Raw genomic sequence first — 15,427 nt, forward strand, 5'->3', positions numbered from 1 at the left:
CTTCTTGCCCACTTTGACATGAGAACTGACCCCCCTCTCCACACTGTGGTCCCTCAGAGGCTAACTGCCTCTTCCGTGAGTCGCCTTCACGTCAGAAAGCAAGGAAGCCCCTATTCTGTAGCAGAACTTGGGCCCTCCCTGCTTCGTAATTTGCTTCTAGAGCCCTACTTTAAAAAAAAAAAATCATCTGGCTACATCTCCTGCAAGTTCCCTCCAGCCACTAAGGAGTAGAGCCAAGACTGGGACCTGCCTCTCCTGGAGGCCTGTCTGGTGCTCTGTGTCAAGCAGCCCGGCTCCCCTGCCCTGGACCTCCATGTCCTGGCTCTCCCTGCTTTCGGAACAGACTCTGGAAATGCAGACCAGCGCTCCGGGACCGAGGGGCTGGTTGGGCCGCCGTGAAGACCTCGGTGCATGGGCAGTGCTGAGCGCACCCGAGCCACGGTGTCGGGGGGCGGGGTGTGGTGGCAAAGGAGCTGCAGTGACCCTTTCTGCTGCCCCCCCAAACCTCCCCCCAGCTTGCCTGCTATGCAGGCAGGTCCTCTGGGATGAAGGGGGGCTGTCCCAGACCCTTGCAGGCCCAGCGCCCCCTCTCCGTGCAGCAGCCTGGGCCACCTGTTGTTAATCTAGCCCTGGTAATCCATTCTGTACTGTGTCAGCAGTTCAAAAGGGCACTGTTAGTATTTTTTGCCGACTTCAATTAATGTGAGATTTCAGAGGCCCCTCTGATCACATTTCATCTGTCACAAGTCAGGAACAAAACAGACAGGTTCCAGGTGAGAGGAGGAAGGAGAAGCAGTTTATTGCAAATACCAACCAAACAGACAGTGTGGGCCGTGCCCAGCGAGGGTGCTCCGGAGCGCCCAGTTGCTGGCGCTCGCCGTTCGGCCCCACGCCTAGGCCCTAGTCCCCTTCTCATCGATATCCCTCCCCTCCCGAAGAAGATGTAAGTGCAATAACTTACTTTAAAAGGCAAGAAATGATTCTTTTAATAGTTTGCTATAATGTAGTTACATGGTGCTACAGGCGGTAAAACCTTATGGAACTGACCTCATTTTTTATACATTTTTTTCCGAATTTTTAATGTATTTTTAATATATATTTTTAATATTCCACCCCAGGCCATTAAGCTAAAGGAAAAGTTGCGTTTATACAGGGTTAAAATATCTTACAATGAGAACAGTCAGTGTTGGCCGAGGCTCGCGTTCGTTGGCGCGCTCAGCTCTCTCTGCAACCACGGCACATCAAACAGATTCTTAGGCATTGAAAACTGTCCTTCAACATCAGTAGTATAAAGGCCTAGCTCTATGTGTGTGCGTGAAGGGGAGGAGGGGGAGGGCGAGGTTAGGTCATGCTTGGTTCGCCAGAGGCCTTTCCTCCCGACAGCATCCTCGGTGAGGTGAAGTGGGGTTGTTATGACTTTGGAAGTAGGGTTCTCGTGGTCTTCTCATTTTTCTCTTTCATGACCATGGATGATTATCCTGGGGGCCGGTTTGCCAACCATCGTCCCCCAGCTAGTCCTGTTTGCCGTTGCCCCTGACAGGGCCATCGAGCAGATCAGAAGCCCCAGCGTGTCCCACGAGACGGTGTCCCCTTAACCTGGCCCCGAGACAGAACGGCTGCCTAAGCGAGATACACGGGAGCTCTCACGGACAAGCTCCCCTTGCCTACCCAGCCGAAGAGAGGGCGGGTGGGGCCCTGGAGCCGGACCCCGTGTGGCCACTGCCGGGGATGCTGGGACCCGCCTCAGGCCTGCTGCCCCCAGCTCCCTGCAGTGTCTTCGAAGCGACCTGGCCACCATGCTTCCCCGAGCTGGACGCGCGGTAGTGAGAGCCGAGAATCAAGTATGGTTGAAAGGATTCAAGAAAGGTTAGAGTCCATGCCCCCCCAGTGCCGGTGAAGACGTGGGGACAGGCCTCTCCGTGTGCCCCCAGAGCCCTGTCCTCCCACGCCCCAGACGTCGTGAGGGCCGTGAGGGGGTAGCAGCACCTTCGTGTCAAGGCCCGGCCGCCTGGCCTTGTTCCCAGCGGGGCCCAGAGGCTCTCCCAGTGTCAGCAGGCTGCCCGTCACTCCGCTGGCCGCCTCAGGTCCGCATCTCTGTCTCTGTCGCGATCTCAGGCATGGAGCCAAAGGGGATCCTCGCCTCCTGAAGCTTATTTGCTTCACGGTGGCCCGCAGAGCCGGCCGGCGCTCGTCTCTGCCCACCTGCCTGAGCCCTTGCACCGAAGAAGCCCGCCAGCCAGGCCTGGAGAGTCCCCCAGGCTCGCGGGTCCTCACGGGGGCTGTCGCGGGGACGCCTCCTGCCCTCCGAGGTCTGGGCCTAGCCACCCCTGGGAAGGCAGCAGAGGGAAGGCTGATAAGAGGGAGGGCCGCCCGCGGAGAGCTGAGATGTCGCGTGAGGCCGTGCCACCCAGTGCGGGCTAAGGTCTCACTCCTCGGGGGCAGTCCCTCCCCGCCCTGCCCTCCCTGCCCCCCGGGGTGGGGACCTTCTCATCTCCGGTGTGAAGGGAGTGTACTAAGTAGAGGGTCTTTACGTCCCTCCCGGCTCCAGGTTCTATGATTCTCAGAGTGTGCAGCGGGCCCTGGGGGCCTGGGGCAGGGAGCTACCGTGGGGAGGTGAACAGGCACATTTCACACCGACATTTTAATCATAAATACTTGGCTGTGTTGGTGGGAAGGGCAGCCAGAGCCACAGGGCTTCCCTCTATTAGAGGCTTTTTCTTCTCAAGCTTTTTGGTTGAAATTTGTCTGACTTTGGTCTAGCCCAGCCAGAAGGCAGTCAGAGGAACTGAGCACCAGGGGTCCCTTCTAGAAGAATCTGCCTTCTCTTTCTCTCCCCTTCTCTCTCTCCCCTCCTCCTCTGGGGCACTCCCCAGCTCCATCTCTCTGTGCAGATCCCCTCCTGGGTGAGAACATGGTATGACGAGGGTTCCTCCCTTGTCCTTGCCAGTCACCAGAGCCCTTAAGGGGAAGAGGGAACGATTCCCAGCCTTAAGTGCTTCTCCCTTTCCCTTCCTAGATTTGGGGAGCCTGAGTTATTTCAGTGAAACTCAGAACTGGAAAAGGCTTCCTAAGAGTCATTCCAAGATCCTCAGATATCTGGAACATTTAAAACCAACATTTAACTCCATGTCCAAGATGCTCTCACTTCTAGAAGATCAGTGTTAGAGCTACGGCACAAAGCGGTCTGACTCTTACCAAGGGAGGCCAAAGCCGGATCCTTGCCCAGCCTGTTTCCAGGGCAGATAAGAACACAAGGCAGAGACCGGGGCTGTGATTCCTTCTAAACCTCGAGCGGCTCAAGGGCAGAGGATCTCCCCCTCCAGCCAAGCCAAGAGGCTGTCCTGTGTGCAGGCCCCCAAGCCAGCTGGACTTGGCCCTCCTCCCTGACAGGATCAAGGCAGAAGTAGGAAAGGCGAGGACTTGTCCCCGGGGGCCGCCTGCTGGAGGGGCCTCTCCGGCTCTAAAGGCCAGCCTCAGAGGACAGGGACGGTGTCCCACAAGCTTAGGTGATGGCTGGATCTGGTGCCAAAACTCGAGCGGCTGGTCTCCAGTGAGGCAGATGTGGGAGGCACCTTCCCGCAGGCAGGGAAACCGCTTCCGGACGGCATCCTGCCCCCACATCCCGAACAGGGCAAGCGACCCAGAGGAGCGGAGCCTACGAGCCCTTCTAGTGGCTGGAGCGGGGGGCTGAGATTTCGGATTCCCTAGGGACGAAGTGCAAGAGCGGGCTCTCTCTGCCCTCACCTGGAAGAACACAGAGCCCCCACCCACTGCGGAAGGTTCTGGCAGGTAGGGTGCCGCTCCAGGAATGGCTGACGAGAGACAGGCAGTCTGAGGCAGTGTAGGGGCCGAGAGGCCGAGCGTGAGCACCCATCCTTTAGCAAACTCCGCACGCTGCTCTTGACCCCTCTGCCAACATGACTCCAGGCCCTACTCGTGTGTTCCGAGGTATAAGTCCTTCCACGCCAAGACAATGCTCAGCAGCCTGGCAAGCGAGCAGAAGGGGTGGGGGAAGGGACAGGCGTCTCCAGGTCCTCCTGGGGCGGGTGGGGGGGGGGCTGGCTGGCTAGAAAACAAAGGTGCCCGGACCTGCCCCCTGGAACAGCGGGTTGTGGGGTGTCAGGCGGTCAGGAGAGCGGAAGTGAGTGCCTGAGCCCCTGTCCTTTCCCGGACACCTCCCTGCAGCTCTTCCTCTCTCTAGAAGCGTTTCTTCTTCCAGCAGTGTGGGTACTGTGGGTGGTCTGTGTCCTCCCCTTGCAGTGTTCTCCAAGATCCAGAGTTTGCGGGTGCACGAGAGCTGGAACGTGCCCCCTCGGGGACTGTCCCCTCTCCTAGACGCCAGCATGGCTGGGTGACAGCAGGATTCTTCAGCTCCAGCTCCTCTCCCGTTCTGTCCAGCCCTCCAGGGGGATGCAGCGCAGGGGACGGCCAGGGTGGGTGGAGGTGAGGCGGGTGCCTTGGGCCCAGGAGGTCAGATTCCGTGGACTTTCAGGAGGAGAAGGGGGGATGGGAGGGGCAAGGGGCCAACTCTGCAGGCCTCCGAAGGACAGAACTGTATTCTTCAGACACAGTCCCTGGCCCCGGGGACCAAAGGACCAGGGGACCACACGGCAGAGGGGAGGACGGACGTGATGGCACGAGGCCGCTGCTCGGTCTGGATGGGAATCTAGCCTTGACTCCGCCCTCAAACCGGGCAGGGCAGAGGAGGAGTGGGGAGAAAGGGTCTTGAGCTTATAATGGATGCAAAGCTGCAAAACTCGGCCATCTGGCTTCCTCCACTGCCTCCGGCCAGAAGCAGGGGCTCGGCCTCGGTGCCAGGGCGGGCGGGACCTGCTGCCCCCTCCCTCCCAGCGGTCCGCGGGGCCTCACACTTGGGGTGGCTGAAAGTGCTGAGGGCCAGGCCCCTGGCCCAGGCCAGGTTCCTAAGAGGAAAGTCGAACGGGAGGCTGGGGGCCTGGGAAGCATGGGCGTGGCCAGTGCCCCGAGGCGGGGGAGGGCGTGGGGACGGGCCGAGGGGTGCCCTGTCATGTGGCCCAGGAGATGGCCGCGCTGTGCTCCTTGGCCTTCATGCGCAGGGCCGCGATGCTCGAGGTCTTGCGGTCCGGCTCCCCGTTGAGCTCGTAGCCGTTGAGGCCCGGGCTGAGGCCCGCCGCTCCGAACAGGCCTCCCATGTGGGTCTGGCCCACGTGACTGCCGGCGCCCGAGACGCTCAGGAAGTCGGTGACGCCGCTGGCCCCGGAGCCAGGGGGGTGGGTGTGAGGGGACATGCAGGCAGGCACCGGGTCACAGGGGACCACGCAGGCTGGCACTGGTGAGGCAGCCCCATTGTTGCCGATCCAGGACGGGTTCTGAATCTGGGGAGAGGGAAGGGACAGCTGTCACAGGCCGGCGGAGGCAGGGGTGGGGGCGGCGGGCCCGTGGGGGGGGGGGTTGCGCTTCCCCCCAGACCACCTCGCCCCACTTCCGAGCTCATCGTTACGACGAAGTCGTGCTTGACTGCTTACCCGGGGCCTCTCCAAACCTCTGTGGCCATCCGGGCCCGGGAGGCTTTGGGTCTTATGCTTTGGCTCCTCGGCTCCCAGCAGAGAAACTGTTTCGGGACCAAACTTCAGACTGCATCGGGGGTCCAGTCACAGGGCTGCCTCAAGGGCACAGCCAAGCCGCCGAGGGCAGCCCCCGGCTCAGCCGGCGGACTTGGGATTTGGGGTGCAGTGGCGGACTCGATCTCTCCCTCCCGGGGCCCTTGAAGGTCAGGCCCTGTGTCTCACGCACCTGGGGCCGCTCGCCGGGCCGGCGCCTCCCGGGCACTGAGAAATGGGAGCCGCCCCGAACTCAGACAGCTTTGGCGGTGGGAACGGGGGCTCCAGGCTGGCAGGTTGTGGCGTGGAGGGGGGCAGGGCGGGGCAGTGGGGCCTGAGCTCCCAGGTGTCCTCCAACGGCTGTGTCCTCGAGGCTTCGGAACTCAGGATGGAAGGGGCTGCCTCAGGAGGTGATGAGTGCCCGTGGGTGGACGCCTGGAGCCAGGCTGGATGCCCCAGGCCAGGGTGTGCGCGCGCGTGTGTGTGTGTGTGTGTGCGTGTGTGTGTGTGTGTGTGTGTGTGTGTGTGTGTGAGATGCCCAGGCAGCGCGTGGGGGTGGACTGGGGGGCCGACCTGGGCTGTCGAGGGGCAAGGTGAGCAGGACCAGAGGAGATGTGACCTCTCAGCCCTGCGCATGCGATTCCCGGGGGCCCTCAAGCAGCTTTTGGTGGCCTGCTCTCCTGCCCACCCGGTGTTTGTCGTCCACTCAGGGAAGGCCTTGAAAGCCGGATGAGGGGGCATCTCTGCCCCCGAGTCCCATGGGGCGCTGTCATGGCAAAAAGACCCACTGGCAGAGTGACCTGACCACATTCTCCTGGTTGGGGTGATGTGGAGGGAATCAGGGGCCTTTCCCTTCCCCTCCGTCAAGAGGCGTGTGCTATGGGGTGTTGCGTTGGGAGGGATGAGCCCGCCCTGTGTTGGTCCTCTCCCCCTCCCCCCAGCACGGAGCTGAGGCAGCAGAGATCCAGACCCCAGAGCCAGGCCGGAGGCCCATCCTCCCAGGACAGACGGAAGGGAGAGATGAAAGTTTGCAGCAGGAGCTGAGGATGAGGGGTGTGTGTGTGTGTGTGACACCCCACATTCCTCAGCCTCACCCCAGGACTGACCTCTGACCCCTGCCACATGAATCCTGGCAGGGGGAGGGGCAGAGCTGGTCTGGAAGGGGCGCCCAGGGGCCATGGGACAGCAGGGCCCCGGAACAGTGGGTCTTAAAGGAAACAGGAAGGCCTGTGCCACGGGCTCACTGCTGGGTGGGGCCGGGCTTGGAGCTGAAGGCAGAGGCCATGCTGGCACTGCCACCAAGAGGCCCGAGTGGAGGGAACAGTCACCTGTGCCAGGCAGGTTGTGGGCTGTGAGCCGTGGACTCAGCTAGAAAGACACGTCTGCAAGTGCCCCGGAGTCGGCCATGACCCACACTACTTCTCAGCCCTTTGCTTCTCACTGAAGACTCCAATGTTGCTAGACCAGGGACAGGCTGACAGCAGGGGACAGAGGAGAGGACAGGACACAGCCACCTGGGAGAGCCAAGAGCTACAGAGCAACCTTTATCCGGCTGTTTATTACAGTGTCCAGTTTTCAGAAGAAACTGAGGCTCAGAGAGCTTGTAGCTTGTCTGACGTGAGAAAGGTCAGGCCAGAGGACAGCACGTCTTGGGACTCAGACCTCCATGTTCACCATAGTCTTGCCTCAAGCCCCCTGGCTTTCCGGACTTCACTTTCCTAGGAGACGCTCCGAGTGGCTCGTGAGGGCCTGGGGCCCCTGGTCTTCAGCCTGCCTTGCTTCCAATGCCCACAGCAAAAGGGACAAACATGGCAGAGGAGAAAGCCAACCTCTCTGTCCTGGCCTGCCCCTCCCTACAACCAGCCAAGCCAGGGCCAGCACGTAGGGCAGGCAGAAATGGCCCCCGCCTCCCACGTTCTGGGACGAACAGGCCCACACCTGCACTGGGCTTGAGGAGTCCCATCTGAGGGGGCTGGGCCCTCCTCTGAGATGCCCATTCCTGGAGCCGAGGGGCTAGAGCTGGCATCTCGGGGCTGGGACTTACCTGGGCATAATTCTCAGCCCGGGTGAGGAGGGGCAGCTCGTAAGCAGCGGAGAAGTGGGTTCGAACCTGCTGCATCTGTCCAAACCGCTCCCTCTTCCTCCACTTCGCCCTCCGGTTCTGGAACCAGACCTACAGGACAGAGCAGTTGTCATGACGGTCGGGTGGCACTCGTTGTTCCCTGGGGCCCCCGCCCATTGCAGCACACAGTCTGGGCCGTGGGGCTGCAGGGAAGGGTCTGCCTCAGCCTTTAGCCTCAAGGCTCACCATCTAGAATGATCCGTGCTGAGAGTCAGGAAGGCAAGCTTACCCCCAACTAACCACAGTGTGATCTTGGGCCAGACTTCGTTTTTCCAAGCTTCAGAATCCAGAGCAGACAAGTGTCACACCCACGCATCACATCACTGGTCGTCCTAGCGGTCACCTAAGCAACCCCAGCACGGTGTGGCCTGACCTGCCTCAGGCCACGGACTCCTCGGGGGAATCTATCAAAAGCTATGACCACTTCTCTCGAAGATCATTGTCTAGACACACACACACACACACACACACACACACACACACACACACACACAGAGTCTGGCCGTAATTCTCCACAGGCTCCGTGGTTCCCTGGGGCCTGTCTGGTGGCCCGGAATCAGAATTCCTGCTATCTGAATCCTCTCTGCAGACTTCATGTTGGAAATCTCCCCACTCGGGCCCCCTGTGCTAAAGGTCCTGTGGAGAACAGGGGCTCAGCTGGGCAGCAGAGGCCTTCAGGGATGGCTTCGTGGAGGGGAGCAGAGGGGAGGGCTGGGCCCGAGTGTAGGAATAGTAGGGCACGTTCAGGAGACCGCAGGAGGCCACGCTGCCCAGCTGGCAGGCGGTGGGAGAGAAAGACCCGTGGACGCAGAGGTCAGATTGTGGGGGGCCTTGATGCCCCGCTGAGGGGTTTGCTCTGGGTGTGGTCAGTAAAGGTGGTCACCGTGAGGTCTCACGCAGAGGGTGGCCTGACTCTGAGCACTGAAGACCCACCTGTTCCTGAGCAGGGGCAGTGGGGCGTTGGCTGGAGTGGGGCCCTGGTGGGGAGGGTGGTCTCTGAGCCAAGCGTGTGAGCTGTGGTCTCTGACGGGTTGGGGGGGAGCGTTGCCTGCTTTGCAGGAACACTTCTGACAGCCCGAGAACTTTCCCAGGCTTCCTGGGCAAGAGCTGGACTTGGGGCCTGCTCGCCCTGCCTGTGACCTGGGATCTGGGGCGGGGGGGGGAGACGGGGGCAGGGACCGGTGGGAGAGGGTGTGAGGACGGGAGGGCTCAGCTTCCAGACCAGAAATGGCTCCAGGCTGAGTCAAAGGCAGGCCTCGGAGATCCGCAGAGGGAGGTTTCTGTCAGCGGGCCGCGTCCCTGCCCGCGGACTCAGGGGTGAGTGGGCGCACGCTAACAGCTCCCCGCCTGCGGCCTCGCTGGGCGCCCCGAGCACCCCCGGAGGAGGCGGCGGGCAGGGCTCCCGCAGCGCAGCGCGGAGGCTGCTCGCCCTCTCTGGCTTCTAGCTGCGCAGCGGAGCACCCATCCCAGCGCCGGTACGGCCGCTGGCCTCGGTTTCTGTGTCTGGAAAATGGGCCAATATCTGGACTGCCGTCCTCACGGGGTGGTGCCGCCTCGAACAGCAGGTGAGAGCTGAGAAATGCTGTCCGAGCGTTTGTAGGGTACTTCACACTTGTTTATTTATAGCTCCTGACCTTTCTTGCTGTCTTTTGCTAAAAGGAAAAGAAGCCCGGGTGTGTGTGACTCATGTTAATGTGGGGAGGGCGGGGGCAGGGAGCGAGTGTGGGGCTGCGCCTCAGTTTCCCACCCTGGCTCCAGGGATACCTGCGTGTGTGCACGAGTGTCACACACACACACACACACACACACACACACACACACACACACACTCTGGCATTGCTTTGAGAGTCATTCTGCCTCCCTGTCTTGAGTCTGGTGTAGGAGAGGCACTGAGCCCCTGCTCCAGAGCCTCCTGGGCCCCCTTTCCTCCAGGGGCTCCTGGGGTCCAGGTCCAGGCTGCCCACTGAGAGCCAAGGGCGGATCGGGTCTCCTCTCTGCGCCGCTGAAACGGGATCCCCCTTTATCAGTGGCCTGGAATGGGGGCCGGGGGGGGGCAGGATGAGAGAATGAATCAGAGGAGCTTGTTTTCATTTCATGTTTAATTTCCTGCAGGCTTAGCTCCGTCTTTCCGCTCCTTCCTCAGCCTCCCAGGGTTTGCTGGGGGGGAAGCCAGGGGGAGGGGAGAAGCCCACTGGAGGCATCAAGATATATGGCTCCATTCTTTCTTCGGGGGCGGGGGTAGGGGAGAAGGCGAAGAAAAGTGTCCGTGGCCACCACTGTGGGGGGCTTTGCTGGGATCCCCGGTGGTGGAGGGGGTGGGAGTGGCAGATGGAGGGGTGCTAGTGGAGGTGTCCCGCAGGCTCTGGACAGCCTGGGGGGGCACTGCACGGGGCAGGGGGCTGCTGGTCCCAGAAGTGGGAGGAGGAGCAGAGTGGGGGGAGATGGAATGTGGGGGCTGGAGCTGAGGGTGGGGGAGCAGCACTGGGGCTGCTGGGTTATCTGGGAAGACAGCTGAGCAGCGGGGGAGCGGGCGCAGAGATAGCGCTGTCTTTGGGATGGAAGTGGAGGGGGCCAGGCCCAGGGCTGTACGGGAGGGTTAAAGACCCAGAGACCGGGAGGCGAGGCTGTGGTGCCAGGGGAACTGCCCAGGCCCTCCTCCCTTGCCTGCAGCCCTGGGCCCTGTTCCTGCACGGGGCTGGAGCTCTCCTGCTAAGTCAGCCCCGAGGCTCTGCAATCTCAAGCCTCAAGCCCCCCAGCTTGGGTGGTGGCGGGGCATCCTCATGGCCCCCCGGAGCTCCCGGGGGAGGGCGTGGAGAGTAGGTGCGGCCATCCTTCCACCTCTGGCCCCTGGAGCCTGGCGCTCTGAGAGCTCCCTGCGCACAGATGCTCTGCGCCTCAGGGCTCTGCGGCCCCAGCCTGTCTCCACAGGACAACCCTAAGGGGGAGAGGGGACCACAAGGTCCAGCCTTCCAGTCTGCATGTCGCGCCCCAGGACCACCCCGCTCCCGGCCCACCCTGGCCTGGGCCTGCTCAGCACAGGCCTCTCCCCAAGGAACCAACCGTCTTGGCGGGGGCCTCAGTAACCGCAGCCCATCTGGGGCCAGGGCGGGGTGGCCCAGGGCGGGGAGGCCTCTGTCTTATTGTCTTCAGACACCAGCTGCGGAGATTGGAATCCCAGACAGCAGAGAGAGGCCCCTGCAGCCCCTGGAGCAGGGCCAAACCCCGAGCTTCTTCCCAGGAAAGGTCCATCTTGGAGCCACCCACCCCCTCCCTATCCCCAGCGCCACTATGCCAGGCACCTGGCTTCCCACCAGCTGAGTATGGGCCCTGAACAAACTCAGCAGAGGCAGGCAGGGGGTTCCACCACCACTCCCCCAAAACCTCAGGGCACTGCCAGGCTTGATCCAGAGGTCTGACGCACATGGAGATCCCACCCACCCTGCTGCCTTTATACAAAGAAAAGTCTCAGAACAATATGGCCCATGTCCTGGCAGAGCCAACTGAAGTAAAAGAAACACTGGGCTGGAGCTCCAGAGTCCTGGATTCTAGTCTCAGCCCTGCCACCGAGTCACTGTTCCTGAGTCACCTGACCACAGGTGATTGAGTCTCACCTGTGGGCCTCCTCCTCCTTATTATCAAACCAGAGGACCAGATAGATGATTCTTTACAGCACTAACATTCTATATTCTTACGATCCTCCCCTTAGATGAGAAGATATGGAACACATCAGCATTTCCCTTTCTGCCTTGGCTGCCGGGAAGCTCAGGGTTGAAATTTATGCTCAGTGGCAACTATGATTCTTAGCCTAGATGTTTGATGTAATTACCTGCCTATTTCATGACACTGTTCTTGTTTTTAGAGGAAACCAATAAATCTTTAATTGTAGCTGCCTCAACTCCGTTTTTGAAGTAGGCATGAATGGTTGTGCACGCACGGGCCGAGGGAACTCTCTGTTTTGGCTGTGTGATGGCTCCTGAAAAATCTTCTCTGTGCCCCCCGCGTCACTTCCATGGTTTGTCCTGGAAGAGCCATCCTTCTTTTGATACTAAATGAATTCTACTCCTAGGCACTCCCATCCACTTGTACGGAAGACACACACACACACACACACACACACACACACACACACACACACACACACATGCTGTGCAGAGGATGGACGGTCGATCCTACACCAACATGGTGCCCATAGGAATGTCCCATAACCGGCTGCCCCACTTCTCCACTGACTCCTTCAGTTCCTCCCAATCCGTGGGCTGGGCCGAGGCCAGGTTCTGGGGTTCCTGTCCAGGCTCTGAGGACTGTGAGGTCACATGGCGGCCTATCCTGATGCAAATAAGATAGTTGGCGTGTGAAAGTTTCTGGAATGACAGGAAAGCCTCAGGTGCCCTGCCTTCCTTCCCCAGCCATTCACCAGGTGCTGGACAGGAAAAAGAGGGGCAGCCCGACCCTGGGAACTTGTGGCTAAACAACCCGACTGATCCATTACTTGGGGTACCCGCCGTTTCTGGATGGCTGCATGTTTACGGTAAATGCTGGTTCTTTCTCACATGATCCACTTTGAATGAAAGCGTTTCCGGACGTTGTTACAGATGCTCTCCCTTGTTACACAGAACATGGTTGGGACTGAGGAACCTTTTCCTGATGCCTTAGAACGCTCTGCTGAAGGGCCCTTAGTGAACCAAGGCAGCAGGGGGCGCCCTTGAGGCCTGCGGGTCACGGGTGGCTCTGTCCTGGCCCTGAACCCACTTCTGAGCTGAGCCTAGCCCAGCTGAGCTGTGTTGCTCAAAAAAAAAAAAAACACCAAGAACTGCTCTTTGCTCTCAAGCTGTTGACTTCAGCAGCCCACCGGAGGGGGAAAAACCACTATCTGACGACATTTTATTTGCCATTTCTAACATGCTCTGGGTGGAAAAGTAGACTGAGTATGACATTCATTTGTGTGAAGCTGAAGCCTGAACTTTGGTGCATGGATTTTGTCTCCTGTGTTTTGGGCACTCAGAGGTCTTTGCTTCCTCTTTGGTTCTTTTCTTGCTGTAACTTCATGCGAAGAGGGAGGACAGAACTCTCTGGACAAAGGAGGTCCACCGATCTACAAATATTTATTTTTTGCCTTTGTTGCTCTGAGTTCGGCCTTCTCTAATTGGTAGGAATATAGTAATGAACAATCAGACAGTACCTGTCCTCAAGGAACTCACATTATAGTGAGAGGAGACAAACATAAAATAATTTAAGCCAGTCATAAATTCTATAAAGAAGATAAAACAGGACAATGGGGTAGAAGGTGATCTAATTTGCTTGTCTTGTGTTGTGTTGGTTTGGGATAAGTTGGGTTGTGTTGGGTTGAATGTGTTGGTTTGGGTTATGCTGCATTGGGTTGGGTTCTGTTGGGCTGTGTTGAGCTGTGTTGGGTTGGGCTGACTGTGTTATTTGGGTTCTGTTGGGTTATGTTGTGTTGGTTTGGGTTATGCTGTATCAGGTTGGGTTCTGTTGGGTTGTGTTGAGCTGTGTTGGTTTGGGTTGACTGTGTTGTTTGGGTTCCATTGGGTTGTGTTGGGTTGGGTGTTTTCATGGCTGGATAGTGGTAGGGGGCTACTGCTTTAGCCACGGTGGTCAGGAAGACTTCACAAAGGAGCAATATTGATTTGGGAGCTGAAAGATGGAGGAGGAGGCAGCCATGCTGGGCAGAAGAAGAGCCAGGTTGTTCTCTGTTTCCGCCCATTGGACTGCTGTGGATGTCTTAAGTTTATCCTATTTCCTTCTAAGAGATAGGCCTTCGAGGGCAGAGACAAGTCATCTCCTTTGTGAAAGGGCCTGGACACTCACACCACACAGAGCCCAGCAACACAGCTAACAGGGGACCCTCCTTCTTCTGCCCCTGCTCCCGCCAGAGCAAGAGGCCTGATACGCGGGTGGATGAAAGCAGACTTGCTGTGGTTGGAGCAGGGGCGTGAGGGGCAGGCTGTCCTTGGACTGAGGTAAAGAAAGCCCTGGTGCTGTTGAGGGACGGTCGGGCAGTCCCATCTTTGGGCACCAGCCCGAGGGCAGGCCCTGCTCTCCCAGCCTCTCCCCAGGCGCCCTCACTGACCTGCACGCGGGCCTCGGTGAGGTCTGTCCTCATGGCCAGCTGCTCCCGGGCATACACGTCGGGGGTAGTGGGTCTTCTGGAAGACCTTCTCCAGTTCCTCCAGCTGGTAGCTGGTGAAGGTCGTCCGGTTCCTCCGCTTCTTGCCCTTGTTGCTCTCGGAGTCGGCCTTCTCCAGCGGGCTGGGGAGGTCGGCACTGGCCCGGTCCTGGGGCCCCTTTACTCCAGCCTCCTTCACACTGAGGTAGCTGCTGTCCATCCCCACGGTGTCAGAGTCAGGCGGTAACTCTGGCTCACCCAGAGAGCTCTCTTTGGCTGAGGGGGAGGAAACAAGGTCAGAAACCAATGACTGAACCAAGCAAGAGAGGAGGGAGGGACAGAAAGAGCCCTCCCCTTCCATTCCCCGGTCAGCATCACACTGGATGCGAGGTCAGGAGGCCCCGGTTCTAATCCTGACTTGCCATTAGCATGCTGTGTGACCTTGGGCAAGTCCGTTTCCCTCTCTGAGCCTCTTTGCCATCATCTCAGAATGGACCCCATACGGCACCAACGTAATATGACTCTGGGTCAGCCAGTCTGATCTCTCGGACATTTAATCTCTGCCCCCACTCACCCTGGGCTCCTCCTTCTGGAAGGATCTCCTTTGCCAGAACTTCTGCTTTGGGCCTGGGGAATGCTGAACCAGTGCCTCAGACTCCCAGGGGAAGGGAAAGCTAATTCAGCAGCCATGTCTGGCCCGACAGGGCAGGGGCAGGGAGGAGGCCAGCGTCAAGGCAGACAGGAATACCCTTCCTATCCAGGCCTGGGCCTGTTTGGGCTCAGTAGGAGCTGCAGATATTGAAGAATCCAGCATGAGGGGTCACACCCCTTGCCCTCCACAGGCTTCACCTACTGTCCATGCAGTAAGTGGCTCATTTACTAAGGAAGCTGGCGGGCACCTGCACCCCCAGGGTGCTGACACGTGTGCCCCAGGAGAGTCACACTAAGCTGGCGGCCTGGGCCCCACAGCCACCGCCATCGGCCAGGACGGGGCTCCGCTGGTTGGTTCCTAGATGCCCAGAGCCGGGAAGGACCGGCGGATCTATGGAAGTCAGGGATGAGAAGGTGGAGGCCAGCAGGGGGACAGTGGGGCAGAGAGTGACTTGTCCACACCCCAGTGTCCCAGTTAGCACCCTGGGCAAACCCACTTGCCTCAGAGTCATGGTTAGAGTGTGGCCTCTGGAGCCAGCGTACGGTATGACTCCCACATGTACCTCGCTCCACCTGTGTACTTGGGACAGTTCATTTAACCTCTTCGTGCCTCAGTTTCCCCCTCTATAAAATGGGGATGAAGATACTTGTAGGCTCTTCCTCCCGGGGTACTGTGGGGTTAAGGAGGCCAGCAGGCAAAGCCCTTAGCACGGTGCCGGCTAGGTAGGTTTCCGCCCGTGTTGGTGTCCCCAGTGCTGGTGCGGACTCGGGAGCAGCAGAGGGCTCCGACCCCGGGGAAGTCTTCCCAGCGGGCGGGCCCTGCCCCAAGCATCTGGGTGCAGGAGCGGGTGCAGGCACGGGCCTGGCGTCTGGAGACGGGTGTGAGCCCTGCTCTGCGCCGCACTCCCCGGCCCGAGGGTAAGGTGCCTCCGCCAGCACAGATGATTCGTA

The 15,427-nt window shown here is 59.6% G+C and overlaps 1 protein-coding gene across 1 annotated transcript in view; it reads right to left on the minus strand.

Annotated features, from left to right (window-relative positions):
* Window positions 1-4,168: 4,168 nt before the first annotated feature.
* ALX4 (ALX homeobox 4) overlaps window positions 4,169-15,427 on the minus strand; it is a 40,188-nt gene continuing 28,929 nt past the window's right edge. The window contains 4 exon segments of the mRNA XM_045808689.2: window positions 4,169-5,354; window positions 7,624-7,752; window positions 13,790-13,852; window positions 13,854-14,101. Coding sequence (XP_045664645.1) covers window positions 5,025-5,354; window positions 7,624-7,752; window positions 13,790-13,852; window positions 13,854-14,101 — 770 coding nt within the window. The 3' untranslated portion in view covers window positions 4,169-5,024.

The sequence above is a fragment of the Ursus americanus genome, chromosome 24 (assembly GCF_024610735.1).
Source record: "Ursus americanus isolate L20-20 chromosome 24, mUrsAme1.1.p, whole genome shotgun sequence".
NCBI lineage: Eukaryota > Metazoa > Chordata > Mammalia > Carnivora > Ursidae > Ursus > Ursus americanus.